General features: G+C 37.7%; 1 protein-coding gene across 2 annotated transcripts in view; it reads right to left on the reverse strand.

Moving 5' to 3' along the window:
- Positions 1–13,584, reverse strand: part of LOC144683549 (ADP-ribosylation factor-like protein 8A) — a 48,514-nt gene that overhangs the window by 25,730 nt on the left and 9,200 nt on the right. For both annotated transcript variants that reach the window (XM_078546669.1, XM_078546670.1), the window contains exons 2-4: positions 5,962–6,042; positions 4,404–4,477; positions 3,672–3,765 (exon numbers count right to left, since the gene is read on the reverse strand). In XM_078546669.1, coding sequence (XP_078402795.1) covers positions 3,672–3,765; positions 4,404–4,477; positions 5,962–6,042 — 249 coding nt within the window. The remainder of the gene's footprint in view (positions 1–3,671; positions 3,766–4,403; positions 4,478–5,961; positions 6,043–13,584) is intronic.

Genomic DNA, 13,584 nt, shown 5'->3' on the forward strand with positions numbered 1-13,584 from the left:
GCTCTGTATGGTTCAGTTTCTCACTGAATTCTACTTGCTGTGATATTAGAAACCTCTAACTGATTTTCAGTGCTCACGTAAATCAGCATAATCTAGAGATAGAAGGTTGTAATTAATTTTCAAACAAGCAGAATTTTTTTTTGAAAGTACACAGTTATGCAAATGTCATTGTAAATAATGTTGTCAGCCTGAATTTGTGGTACCATTCTTCCTTTTGAGTCAAAAGGCTGTGATTCAGAGGTTTTCTACACTCCAGGACTAAGCACATTATCCAAATCAGTGTTGTCCAATACACTCGCCACATGTGGCCAATTGATGCTTTTCATCAGGTGAACGATTTTAATCAAATGCCGGTTTGGGCCTTGCAGCTGAGGATGCAGATCTGGACTCCAACACAATCCATGGTCACATCAAAAGCAAGTAGAAAATCCTGCAGGTAAACCGATCCTTAACATTAATAACTGTAGCCTAGCTCCATTAGGTATGTGGTAAAGAGGTCCCAATTGAAGGGAGAAAGCATGCTGAAATATTTTAGTTATTACACTATAGCTGAATGCTGTGTTGTGATTAATTGCTGCCATTAAAAATATTCTTTGACAGAGCTGCTGTCATAGTGCAATGCACTATTGCTCACCTTTAGTCCTGTCTCTCAATCCCAGTTCAATTCTGGAAGATTGTCACAAGATTCGCCACACCCTTGTATATATTCTGTATCATATGGCGAATATGTGGATCCGATTGCTCACCAAACTTATGGCATCAAAATCCTATTGAACAACAATGACCTAGAATGACATTGAGGGAGTACTGCACTGTTGGAGGTGCCATCTTTCTATAAGACATTAGACAGTGGTCCTCTTCCTGTATAGGTAGATGCAGAAGATCCTGCGAGACTTTTTTTTTTTGAAGAGAAGCAAGGAGCTCCCCCAGTGCCTCTGCAAACATTAATTCCTCAAACTTAGCATCGATTTTTTTAAAACATCACCATCAGGGGGTCACAGCTCTGCACATACCTGTAAGGACACGTACGCAAAGCTCCCCGGTGGCGGATGGAATACATGTCTTGCTTGCTGCACTTCATACTCCACAGTTATCAGATTCAGGCTGCAGTCCAGGACTGAATCTAAGTTCTGTGTTTTTATCAGCTAGTTAGATTTCAGCCAGGCTTTGGTTGGGATGATTGGATAAAGTTACAAACCTACCTCACAGTATAGCATCATAAGTCAGAACATTTGAGTCAGTGTTGTAACACACTCCAAACTGCTACCTATTAGATACCCTGCTCTGAAACTATTGCTGATTTCTTCAAGTGTTGGTACAATAGTTTGTGTGCTTGAAGGAATTAAGACCCCGCATCCAATCCTGCCCCTTTGCTAGCCTACCATTGTAGCAAACCTTTTCAGGTGGATTTGCTGCCAAAATGTAACTTTCCATCCTTTCAATGAAGACAGTTCCCAACAATATAACATGAATGCAATGAGGATGAAATAATTCTTAACAAAGGAGTGCGGTTTTAATAACACAATTAAATGTTATTGTTTTCATATAGATCTTAAATGATTAAAGATGAACACACTTAGAAGAGTGAACATCCACATTTTCGGATACTTAAGGAACAAGAACTAAATAGTTATTTTGCCTTATATTCATGATTTAAATATGTGTAGCAGCAAAATCCCAAGGAAAACGTGATCAGCAAATAAAATGAAAGCAGTGCTTTGCATGTGGAAAATGAATGCAAAATGGGACTATTAATAGGATATATTATTTTCCTTGACAGCAATCAAGGTTGCATTCCTTTAATCTAGAGTTTTTAAAAATGATAATTTCCTAAACCTTAGCCACATATAGAACCATCCGTATCTGATTAAAGTTCTATAAGTCTGTCATCACTGACATGCATACATTAATCACAATAATAGCATAATAGTAGAAATGTTTGTATGTTATCATAAACAGTGCACTGTCCTTAACAGTATTACAATGAAACATTTAGTATAAGTAGTACAATAGTAAAAGCAATTTATGGAGACCATGTCACTATTTCTTAATGGCTATGTAAGAAGAGTCAAACAGTATAGTACAGATTCCATCTTATGATTTATGTCCACCTTCTGCAATATGTCTTTCCAATGTCAAAACAGGTCCACAAAATGTTTTTAACTATAGTCTTTATATTTACTTAGGTTCAAATGTGTAATCAAAACTTCTTTTTTATTGAACCAATTAATTTTAATGGACACAAAAAGGCAAAATACTGGAAATCTGAAATATAAATAGAAAATACTCAGCAGGTCAGGTAGCACAGGGAAATAGAGGGACAATAATTAATGTTTTAAGTCAGTGAAATTTTACTAACCCGAAACTTTAACTCTTTCTTCATAGATGCTGCTGACCATTTCCGACATTGTGTTTAATTTTAAATGGATCTTCAACTTACATGATGCATGTACTTTAGCAATTTTTGATAGTTGAGCATTTTCAATGTTTTTGTTTAACAAGAGGAAAATTGCCAAGTGCATGGGTCAGAAAAATAGTGCATAACCTTTGAATGTTTCACACTACCCAACTACAGATTTCCTTATTGGGTGTCAATCAGCTCAAAATCAAAATTGTAAAGAAATCATGCAAATCTCTTTCCTAAAAGAACTTAGGAAATAGTTCACTTATAATAGTGTGAATGTCAACAGCAACAGAGTCACCATTGTAATCACTGAATTGGCACTTCTCTTCCTATGTTACAGTATAATAGTCATGAATAGCACGTTCTAGTGGATTATATGCCATTGCTCTGGATACTGTGAAATTTTCTTGATTTCATGCTTTTAACCATTTTATTAGAGCCTTGCTGGCAAACATGTTTATGTTCAATGATTAAGGTGCCTTTTATGTCTGCATTGAAGCTAAATCAGAAGCTATACCAATACCAGTGGAGGCGGTGGCATAGTGGTACTATCACTGGATGAGTATTCCAGAGACCCAAGGTAATGCGCTGGGGACCTAGGCAGATGGTGAAATTTAAATCCAATAAAAATCTGGAATTAAAAGTTTGATGATGACCACGAAACCATTGCCAACTGCCGTAAAAACCCATCTGGTTCACTAATGTCCTTTAGGGAAGGGAATCTGCCATCCTCACCTGGATTGGCCCACATGTGACGCCAGGCCCACAGCAATGTAGTTGACTCTTAAATGCCCTCTGAGCAAGGGCAATTGGGGATGGGCAATAAATGCTGGCATAGCCAGCAACCCCCACATCCCATGAGCAAATAAAAAATACCATTGCCTCACACTGTGGGGAAGAGCAGATGATACTATTCCAGTAACAGCTAAATACCAACTGCATACACAACATTTGTCTTTTGTCTATATACTGAAGTGCTTTTGCTAAAGCTTCTGTTAACCATTGCATCACCCTTTCCTCTTATAGTTTAAAAATATTTATAATAAATATATTAGAATTTTCATTGTTGCTTTTACAGAATTCGAAATCTTTAAGTGCAATTGTTACACAATGCAAGTTTTGTACCATCATAATGTTAGAACCCCAAGTCACCAAATCAGAGTGAAACAAATGAACTCTAGAAGCATTCTCTTCCAATTCCAAGGCTTTGAAGATTACTGTTTTTCTTGTTAAATACTCATTACAAATTTAAAAGGAATAGACATACCGGGATTCCCTGCAACTGCGGTTTCTCTAATAAATTATGCAATTCATTCTTTGAAGCTTCTGTCTTCTCACGGTCTGCAGCATCCACCATGTACCTGAAAAATGCACAAATCGGAGACATATTAAAAATTCTGTTTGAATGGCATTCCACAGTAGCTCCAATGAGTAGCTGACCAGAAAAATCAGGTTGGATATCTGGTTTGTGCCAAGGTAGCTCATTTCAGACAGTAAAATAGTAGGGGTACTATTAATTGGTTCTGGTGCCCTAGGTTAGAAATTGAAAAAATGGCCAGTGATTCCATTCCCAATTACTGCTCAGCAACCACTGAAACAGCAATCACCACTCAGCAAGCATGTGGGTGCCATATAAGCACAGGACTGGGTCTGGCTTTAATGCCTAGCCCAATACTCACCAAAGACCAAGTCATTCAATACATCAATCAGCGGGCAAGGTCCCGTAGAAACTTAAGTAGGACAACATTTTCAGAAGAGAAGAAGGGATGAGAGGAGGGAAAGTGAAGAAAATTGTTTCAAAGGACAAGGTGTAGAAAGAAGTGTTTAAAAAACGTGACATGGTAAACTTCTGACCAAGGAGAGACAAGGAAGAAAAATGACCTAATTAGACAATTGTGTTGCGATATCACCAAACAGTCTAAACTACAGAACAGGCCATTAAATGAAATGCGTACTGTAATTAATTTTCCCCATTAATAAACCAATTTAAGGTACTTACACAATTGCACTGACTCCTCTGCAGTATCGTTCCCACATGCTTCTAAATCGAGGCTGCCCACCAATGTCCCAAAGCTAAAATTAAGGTAGGCAATTAATATAAAGTATTCTTTAAAATAGTGACATTTATATAATAAATGTAGTCCAAGTTTGATTCTGCTTAGCCTTTGTTTTATCCTTTGCTTCCTACCATACGTTCTTTCGTTTAATTTTCTAACTTTCTCTACCACCTTCTACTCAGACAATAGGTCTGCCCTTACTGACCACCATGCAATAAATTGGCTACTGATTCTTCCTTCTCTCATGGACTGTTTTATTATACAATGTTCTAACTTGCAGCACGACAAAAATAAAAATACTTTTCCATAGGCTATCAAATACTGAAGGACAGATCTAAGCATTTAACATTAAGGCCTTTATGGGCTTTTTGCAAAAGAATCAAAGGTACATCACGCTACTACCCAAGTTTCTATGTTTTCAAGATCCTACAGCCTTGAATCCAAAATAGTCCAAAGTATGACAACCAATATGGTGGTCTGACAGTGGAGTAGTTACCACTTCCATCTGAATATTTGCAACTAAAACACCAAATAACCCGATGTGTATTATGTTTTACCAACACATACTGTAGCTGAAGTTTACATCTACTGAGCCAAACTAAACTACTCAAACACAATAGCATGGCCAGTATTCACTCTGCGCTCTAATATCAGATGAAACTTAAGTTATATTAGACACAACCCAGAACACACATGCAGTGGGCCTACATTTTAGAAATAGCAAGTGCGTAGAACTCTGAAGCAATTTTAATTTGTGTCATCATGACTCACTGGATTAGATTAGGTTAGATTAAGTACATTATTTTGAAAAGCAGCACCTCTAGTGGCAATCCGTATCAGAACAGATGTGCTATATAAACAGTGCTTTTCCAGCAAAAGAGTGCTTACACTTCCCAGCAATGTTGTGTATTTGATCCACTTCCAAATCAATCAGTAGCCATCATTACAACTGGAGGACAGTTTTCATCAGCATGCTGCATCTACACCAGACTATTACTAGCTTGAACTGGCAATCGCAACGCAAACTGAAAGAAACTTGGCGGTTTCATCTACAGGCATTTAGTAACAAGATCGTGCTCATGGAGATGATGTAGCAGGAAATGGGAGGATACTGTATGCACATGAAAGGAAAGGATAGCAGGTTAAAATCATCAACCAGCTCACCACCCTCAGCCCCCAAATAGAGTACATGCAGACATATCATTGATTAAGTGTGCCAGGCTGATTTACAACAATTTTGATAGAAGATCTGCAGTACAAAATAATGCCAACATTTACTATTTTAAGGAAACAAGTTTTAGAAATCTGAAGTGAGAAATCTATTTAAGAAAAACTTAATTATTAAATATTACAATTGAGAAATGCACGAAACAACTTGGACCATTGCATGGTGATAAATTCAGGATATATCAGGTAATTTACGTATTGCATATTTGACTTATCTAAAAATCATGCCACTGCAAGGAGAGTATACTGGAAAAATCAGGAGCGGCTAAGTACCTTGATGGTAACATTTCCTTTGGTGATTTTTCTCATGTTGAATCCAACTGTTGGTATCATGTCTTCACTGAACTGTCCAGACTGTTGGCACAAAAGATAACAAAATATTTAACAAAAACAGAATTGACTGTAGTAGAAACACAACCTTACTATAGAACAAATTAACTGTATTTCAATATGTTACAGCTCTCCTCAAACAGCAACACTGCTTTATATTTACCTCTCTTATCACATGGTGGGTGGCATTTGTCAAAGCACCAAATGGAAAGTCACAATGTTATTCAACTGTATTTACAAAAAAAACTAGGTGACAACTTTTTTTAAAAATGATTACATCAGAGGGTCACCAAAGTACAATTATATGAGTATAGGTATCTGCGTATTTCAGACTTGCAGGTGCAATCCAAAGAAAAATATTAGAAATAAAGGGCATATGGAATTTAGCTTCTAAAAGTTTCCAAAGGAAAAAAGAATGAAAGACTAAGATCACCATAAGGGCCCTTCTCAGTGGAAGGGTTTTCCTAATGTGCACTGAAGACAATTCTTTTTGCAACAATTTTTACTGTGCATTGACGATATTCACTGGATTTGTCAAGTTATTGATGTCTAGGGAAAACAGCAGTGGAGAACTAATTCTGCATCAAACACTGTGATCAGACTCATTTTCCAGAAAAGAGATGGTTGTCTGTGTGTGTACTTGGGGGGGGGGGGGGGGGGGCACGCACACATGAGGTGGAGGAGGAAAGATATAAACAAAGAACCTATCCTCACATTTAATATTCACCATATTAGTATTATTTAGTGAATGCAAATCCCCAAAACCTAGCAATAGCCTTCTCATTTGCTGAGTTTAAGATGATTAGTCTGTAGAAAGGACACTCCTTAGTAATGTGCAGCACTGTGTCCCTCTACAAATGCATAAAAGGTTTGTACTGAGGCCCCAGGTTGGCTGCACCATATTCACCATATGAAACCTGCAACACCAATACTTATCTGAATTCTGACATTGAGACTTATATACACATGAAGGGCAAAATATCTTCAGTGGACTGCTTTCAATTCATTGGTCTTCTGTTCACAGCAGTGGGTTGGAGTTACTCTTATCTACAATGCACATAAATGATTTGGTCTTAAGAACTATTGGAACAACACTGACATTTTCTGATTGTGAATTGTGAAAGATTGAAAGAGGACATAGATAGGATAGCATAAAGGGCAGGCAGGTAGCTGATGCAATTCAATACTGAAAATGCAAAGTGGAGATAATGATAGGGAAAGGAAATATACATTAAATTAGAATATTTTAAATGAAGTACTGAGCAGACTCCTGGACATTCTCTTGTGGGAACAATGTAAAAGCAATGGAAAATATAGTTTCATCAGGATGTTGCCAGAGATGAAGGGTTACAGTTATGAAAAGTATGCAAACCAGAAGTCTTTTCTCAAGAGCAGAGATGATTAGAGGGTGATCTGATAAGAGGTCATGAAGGCCTAACAATAATAGGTTGTTTCTACTGATCAGCAACACAGTAACAAGAGGGCATAAAAGCAAGATAAATCATGAAAACATTGAAAGGAGATACTAGAACAATGTCTTTACACAGAGGATGGTTACAATATGCATTTTTTGCCACAATCCTTATTGAAGTACAGGCCATAACTTCTTTAAGGGAATTATTAGCTGCTTGAAAATAAGGGCTAAAGAATATGGGAGCGAGTAGGAGATTGGGATTCAGCAAGGTGACATATGGAGGAAAAAACATTTGCCGTCTTGAGAAGCCGAATAGCCTGCCTCGGCACTGTAACATTCCATGAATCCAAGCAAATTGGCAACACTTTCGTGCTTGACACTCCCTTTTGTAATAGATCTCTCAAAACCAATGAAGCTTTAAATAATTTCTAAGTTTCATGTGTCATCACCATTTTACTTCATTAACCAGGTTCACAAAGATCACAGTAGTATCATAAAGTAGAATTTATACTGAGTTTTACAAGACAATATATTATTACAGGAGCACTTGTCATGTTATATAGAACTTTAAAATTCTCAAAAAGATCATCTGGGAAATGAAAAAACCATCAGAATGCTGAAGTCATCAACTGCTGGCATTACTACAGTACTGGGAACAACAAAATCATGCTGAGTCAGTTTAGTTACTACCTTTATTGGCAACATATTTACTGAGAGAAAAGGAGGCAAAAGGTCACTAGTCTGTCATCTTGATACTGAAGATTTTCACAGTCCCCTACAAGTTGGGCAGCAAATACTAAAAAGACTATGCAATACAAGAGTATTGTGTAAATAAATATCGCAGACGAGGCTAGGTAATGTGTTTTGCCAAATTGTCTCCTAAAATTAATATAAAATGTACATCTGAATAAAGTACACCCATACAAATTATTTTACAACTCTAGCTTTCCTTCAAGAGATACTAGCACAAGCAATGAATAATAAATACGTGATAAAACCCAAGGCTGATCTGACCTACAACACTAATGGAACTACTGTGGGGTACCACAGAAATTGTATCATTTTATTTGTGCCAGTCATAAGAATTACTGATATTTCACCTCCCCTATGCGACAATTTACATGATTGATGCTCTGAAAGGGTACTGAAAACTTCAGCACACAGACTTAGTGAAGCGGAAGATTTATTTTCATCTTTTTACCAATACCGTCGACTATTTCCAGCAGAGAATGAAAGCATCTTGCGTTAAAAATTTTCTCTTCACTTCCTGAGAACAGGCAACCAGATTTTGTTCTGCACCTATTTTTGGCTATGGGAAACTGGACAGGAAGGCACTGTTCCATTTTAATGTTGCTACAGTATCTCAGAAAGAAGAGTCGCAATTGCACCTATCTAAGGATAGTATAGGGAACATATCTCACTCGCAAATGCACATGATACACAAAAGTGTGGATGCAAATTGCCGTTGCTTAAAAACTGTTCCAAAAGTCACTAAAGGCAATTTAAGCTTCAAGTCAACTTAGTATAGAATTGATTCAATATTAAAAAAATACATTTTGCATTGTGAATGAATAACTTGTATCATTCTAATAAATTCTAAGTTACTGATAATTTGAAGTTAGAATCAAGCAATGGAAATAACTCAGATCATTTATTGCTCAAAAATCTAAACATTCAAATTAACTGATTTTATTGAATAACACTATTATGAAAAGGGGCTTTTTTTAGAATCCAGTCAATTGAGTTTCTCTGGAAGGCAGCTGTGCTATGAGGGTCCCCAAATTTGATTGCTAGTAGAAAAATGACTACGCAATAGAAAGATGTACATTACTTATGAACATTATGTTAATAGGTTTATTTTTGTTAAATGCTACTTCCCAGAGACCCCTTCAGACATCAACATGCTGGGGATATTAACTTGTAGCGGTCAGCATACAAAATAAAAACATGACAATCTCAAATCCTGTATGTGGAAATGGAGACAAACTAAATCAAATAAATTATAAAAGCATCTTTTGTACAACAAGGTGAAGCATTATTAACAATGTATATAGATTAGGGAGCTTGATATTGCTTGGATGAGAATAAACAGAAGTCACATACTGTTTATTTGCTTCGCTTGGTTTTAAACACAATGTACACTATAATTGTGTAGGATGCCTCCACAGTGAATTTTTTTTTTGCATTAAAAACTGTTGCATCGGAAGTCTTTGAGGAATCATTTAAAACTAATGCACAGGTACAAAATTTAAAATGCTAATGAATGTTGACCTTTATCTCAAGTGGCCTGGAATAAAAGGGAAAGCTTCAACTGGTGAGCCTTGATTAGACCCCATCTGGAGTTCAGTTTTGGCAACTGCACCTCAACAACTTGTATTTAAATACCACCAAAAATGTATTAAAACGCACAAGGTGCTTCACAGAGGCATTATAAAACAAAATATGACACTGAGCCACAGAAATCTGGTGGGGGGCAGAGAAAGGTTTAGTAAGGGGAGTCCAGAGTTCAAGGCCTGGGCAGCTGGAAGTATGGTTACCAATGCAATAGTAATTAAAATCAGGGGCACACAAAAGGCCAGAATTAGAACAGCATAGAGATCTGAGAGTTGTAGTGCTGGTGGTGATTACAGAGATTGGGGAAGAAGGCAGGCCATGGACGGATTTGTAAACAAGGATGGAAATCTTAAACTAGAGTTGTTGTTTAACTGGAATTTGGTTTGAGTTAGAATACGGGCAGCAGTGTTTTGGATGACCTCAAGTTTACAGAGGGTAGAATGTGGGAGGCCTGCCAGGTCTGCATTAGAATAGACACGTCAGGAGGTAACAAAAACATGGATAAGATTTCAGCAGCCAAAGAGCTGAGGCAAGTGCTGATATGGGCGATGTTATGGAACAGAATGATATACTAGTCTTGGAGGATGCATAACTTAGATTCGCCAGAATGATAACAGGACTAAAAAGGTTAAATTATGACGACAGATTGCATACATTGGCTTGTATCCCCTTGAGTTTAGAAGGCTGAGTGGTGATCTAACTGAAGCGTACAAAATGATAAAGGGATTTGATAGGGTAGAGAGAAGCTACTTCCACTGGGTGGGATCCAGAACAAGAGACATTATCTTAAAATTAATGCTACGCTATCCAGGAGTGGAATCAGGAAACACTTCTACACAAAAGGTAGTCTCTGAAAGGCTGATTCCAAATTAATTGAAATTTTCAGGATCAATGGATTTGTATTAGGCAATGGTATCAAGGGTAAACAAGATTGGGGTACTGATCAGAACTCTTCTGGAATGGCCGAACAAGCTTGAGGGACTGAACTGCCTACTTCTGTTTGAATTTTAAAAATTAGATACTGCATTTCAATGGTTAAAGTCAAACAAGTCCAAGTTAACTCACCTCATATGGGAATGTATTTTTTGAAGAAAAAAAATACACCATTGCCTGAAATTTTTATTTTAAAAAAATTGGGTTCTACCAATATGAGTAAAGTAAAATGCAATTTTAACAATGATCTAATGGGAAATTATACTTTTCAAAATAGCATACCAAAAAGCGTCAAATTTGTTTTACTTGGTAGTACCACAAAGATGCTTTATGCCTAAAGGTGCTGGTTTAGTTAAGATAACATTAGCCAACACCCAGGTCTGCCTCACTCCCGCTTATCGAGACTCAAATTCTCCAATGTTCAACTTGTTCACCTCCCAAATTCCACTTTCGTAAAATTAATTTTGTCTAAACCACGACCATACATATCCTGTACTATAGTAAGTTCTGCTCATCCATCACACTTGTATTCACTGACACAAAATTCAGAATGCTCATGCATGCTTCAAATCTCTCCATGGCCTCTTCCAAACCTGTATCAGAATCGCATCCAGATTCGTGCTGAGTCTACATCTTCTGGTCTTCCAATTCTTGAAGTTTCATAGATTTCCCCCCGCGCATGATTTTTGGTGGCAGAATTTCCAGTTCTAGGCCTACCATCCAGAATTCTCTCCTTAATCTCCATTGCTTTTCTACTTCTGCCTCCACCTATATAAACCTTCTTAGAACTCAAACTTTGGATCACCTGTCCTAACTCCTACATAATGATTCTCTGTCTATTTCCATACTGCTTCTTTATTTTTTCCTCCCTCTCCTCGTCGTAAAGCATCTTTGCTATATTAAAAATGGTGCTACATAAACACAAGCTGTCAAGATACACAACATGGTCAACTGGGTATGGATGATGGTCAGTGTTGGGACCACAACTTCACTTTATACATTAATGATCTAGATGAAGGAATTGAGGGCATTCTGGCTAAGTTTGCAGATGATACAAAGATAGGTGGAGGGATAGGTAGTATTGAGGAGGCGGGAGGCTGCAGAAGGATTTAGACAGGTTAGGAGAATGGGCAAAGAAGTGGTAGATGGAATACAACGTGGGGAAGTGTGAGGTCATGCACTTTGGTAGGAAGAATAGAGGCATAGACTATTTTCTAAATGGGGAGAGAATTCAGAAATCTGGACTGCAAAAGGAACTTGGGAGTCCTAGTCCAGGATCCTCTTAAGGTTAACTTGCAGGTTGAGTCGGTAGTTAGGAAAGCAAATGCAATGTTGGCATTTATTTCGAGGACTAGAATATAAAAGCAGGGATATGCTGCTGAGGCTTTATAAGGCTCTGGTCAGGCCACATTTAGAATATTGTGAGCAATTTTGTCCCCGTATCTCAGGAAGGATGTGCTGGCCCTGGAGGGGGTCAAGAGGAGGTTCACGAGAATGATCCCAGGAATGAAAGGCTTAACATAAGAGGAACGTTTGAGGACTCTGGGTCTATACTCGATGGAGTTTAGAAGGATGAGGGGGGATCTGATTGAAACTTACAGAATACTGAAAGGCCTGGATAGAGTGGACGTGGGGAAGATGTTTCCATTAGTAGGAGAGGCTAGGACCCGAGGGCACAGCCTCAGAGTAAAGGGAAGACCTTTTAGAACAGAGATGAGGAGAAACTTCTTTAGCCAGAGAGTGGTGAATCTATGGAATTCATTGCCACAGAAGGCTGTGGAGGCCAGGTCATTGAGTGTATTTAAGACCAAGATAGATAGGTTCTTGACTGGTAAGGGGATCAAAGGTTACCAGGAGAAGGTGGGAGAATGGGGTTGAGAAACTTATCAGCCATGATTGAATGGCGGAGCAGACCCGACAGGCCGAATGGCCTAATTTCTGCTCCTATGTCTTATGGTTTTTCCTGTTATCATACATTCTTTCCACTTTCTACAAATTTCCACAATTACTTTGGAACTAATGTTGGAAAATTGCTGCACAGGCCTTAATTACAAGTCGATCGTGATTAAAGAAAAGGTTAGGCTCGAACGCAACTGAATTGAGTTTTTTGCATTGCTTTGAAAAGGTCCAGTTAGTCTCATTTGCATTAAGCTGGTGCCTCTATATGCAGAGAAAAGGAAAGCTATTTTCACATATCTAGTGGCCTGGCTTTCCACGCCATTAAGACTCTTACTACTACTACACCAAACAACAGTTATACATTTTAAGCATTTCATTTTATATGTTTAATCCTTGACAATTAGGGGGAAGAAAGAGTAGAGTCGAAGAGAGAGGAAGAAGCATATATATTCCTTGGCAGGGCATACATCCAACTAACTGGAAAAGGGAGGGAGCAGATGATAAATCCATCTGTCCAATCTCTGGTGGTCTGGGAAGGGAGTATGTGTGAAGGGCTGCAATGCAAATGTACTGTATCCATTTCAACCTATCTAGATGGAAGGATACTAAAACTCATGTTACAAATTCCTGGGAGGTAGAAGCATTGGGGGTAGGGAGTGTGGTCCTGAAATCTATTTTAAAAGATTAACTGAACAATTAGTTCCAGGAGAAATTTTACTACAAATGCAGCATCAACTAATTCAAACACTGGAATTTCTTCTCACACTTTATTACATTTAAATGCACAATATGAGCAATGCCTTATGAAATTTCATAAACTGATGGTTTTATAAATTGTCTGAACCATTTATTTAGCACCAGAAAGAAAGCTGGATACATTATACTCTAGTGTATAGAGAATTGGAAAAGTTGCATTTAACGAGATGGTGTTAATATTTAATGCTAATGTGAACAAATTACATATTCAAGGAGTCATCACTCAGCTT

Source organism: Cetorhinus maximus, chromosome 8 (assembly GCF_964194155.1).
Source record: "Cetorhinus maximus chromosome 8, sCetMax3.hap1.1, whole genome shotgun sequence".
In the NCBI taxonomy this organism is placed as follows: domain Eukaryota; kingdom Metazoa; phylum Chordata; class Chondrichthyes; order Lamniformes; family Cetorhinidae; genus Cetorhinus; species Cetorhinus maximus.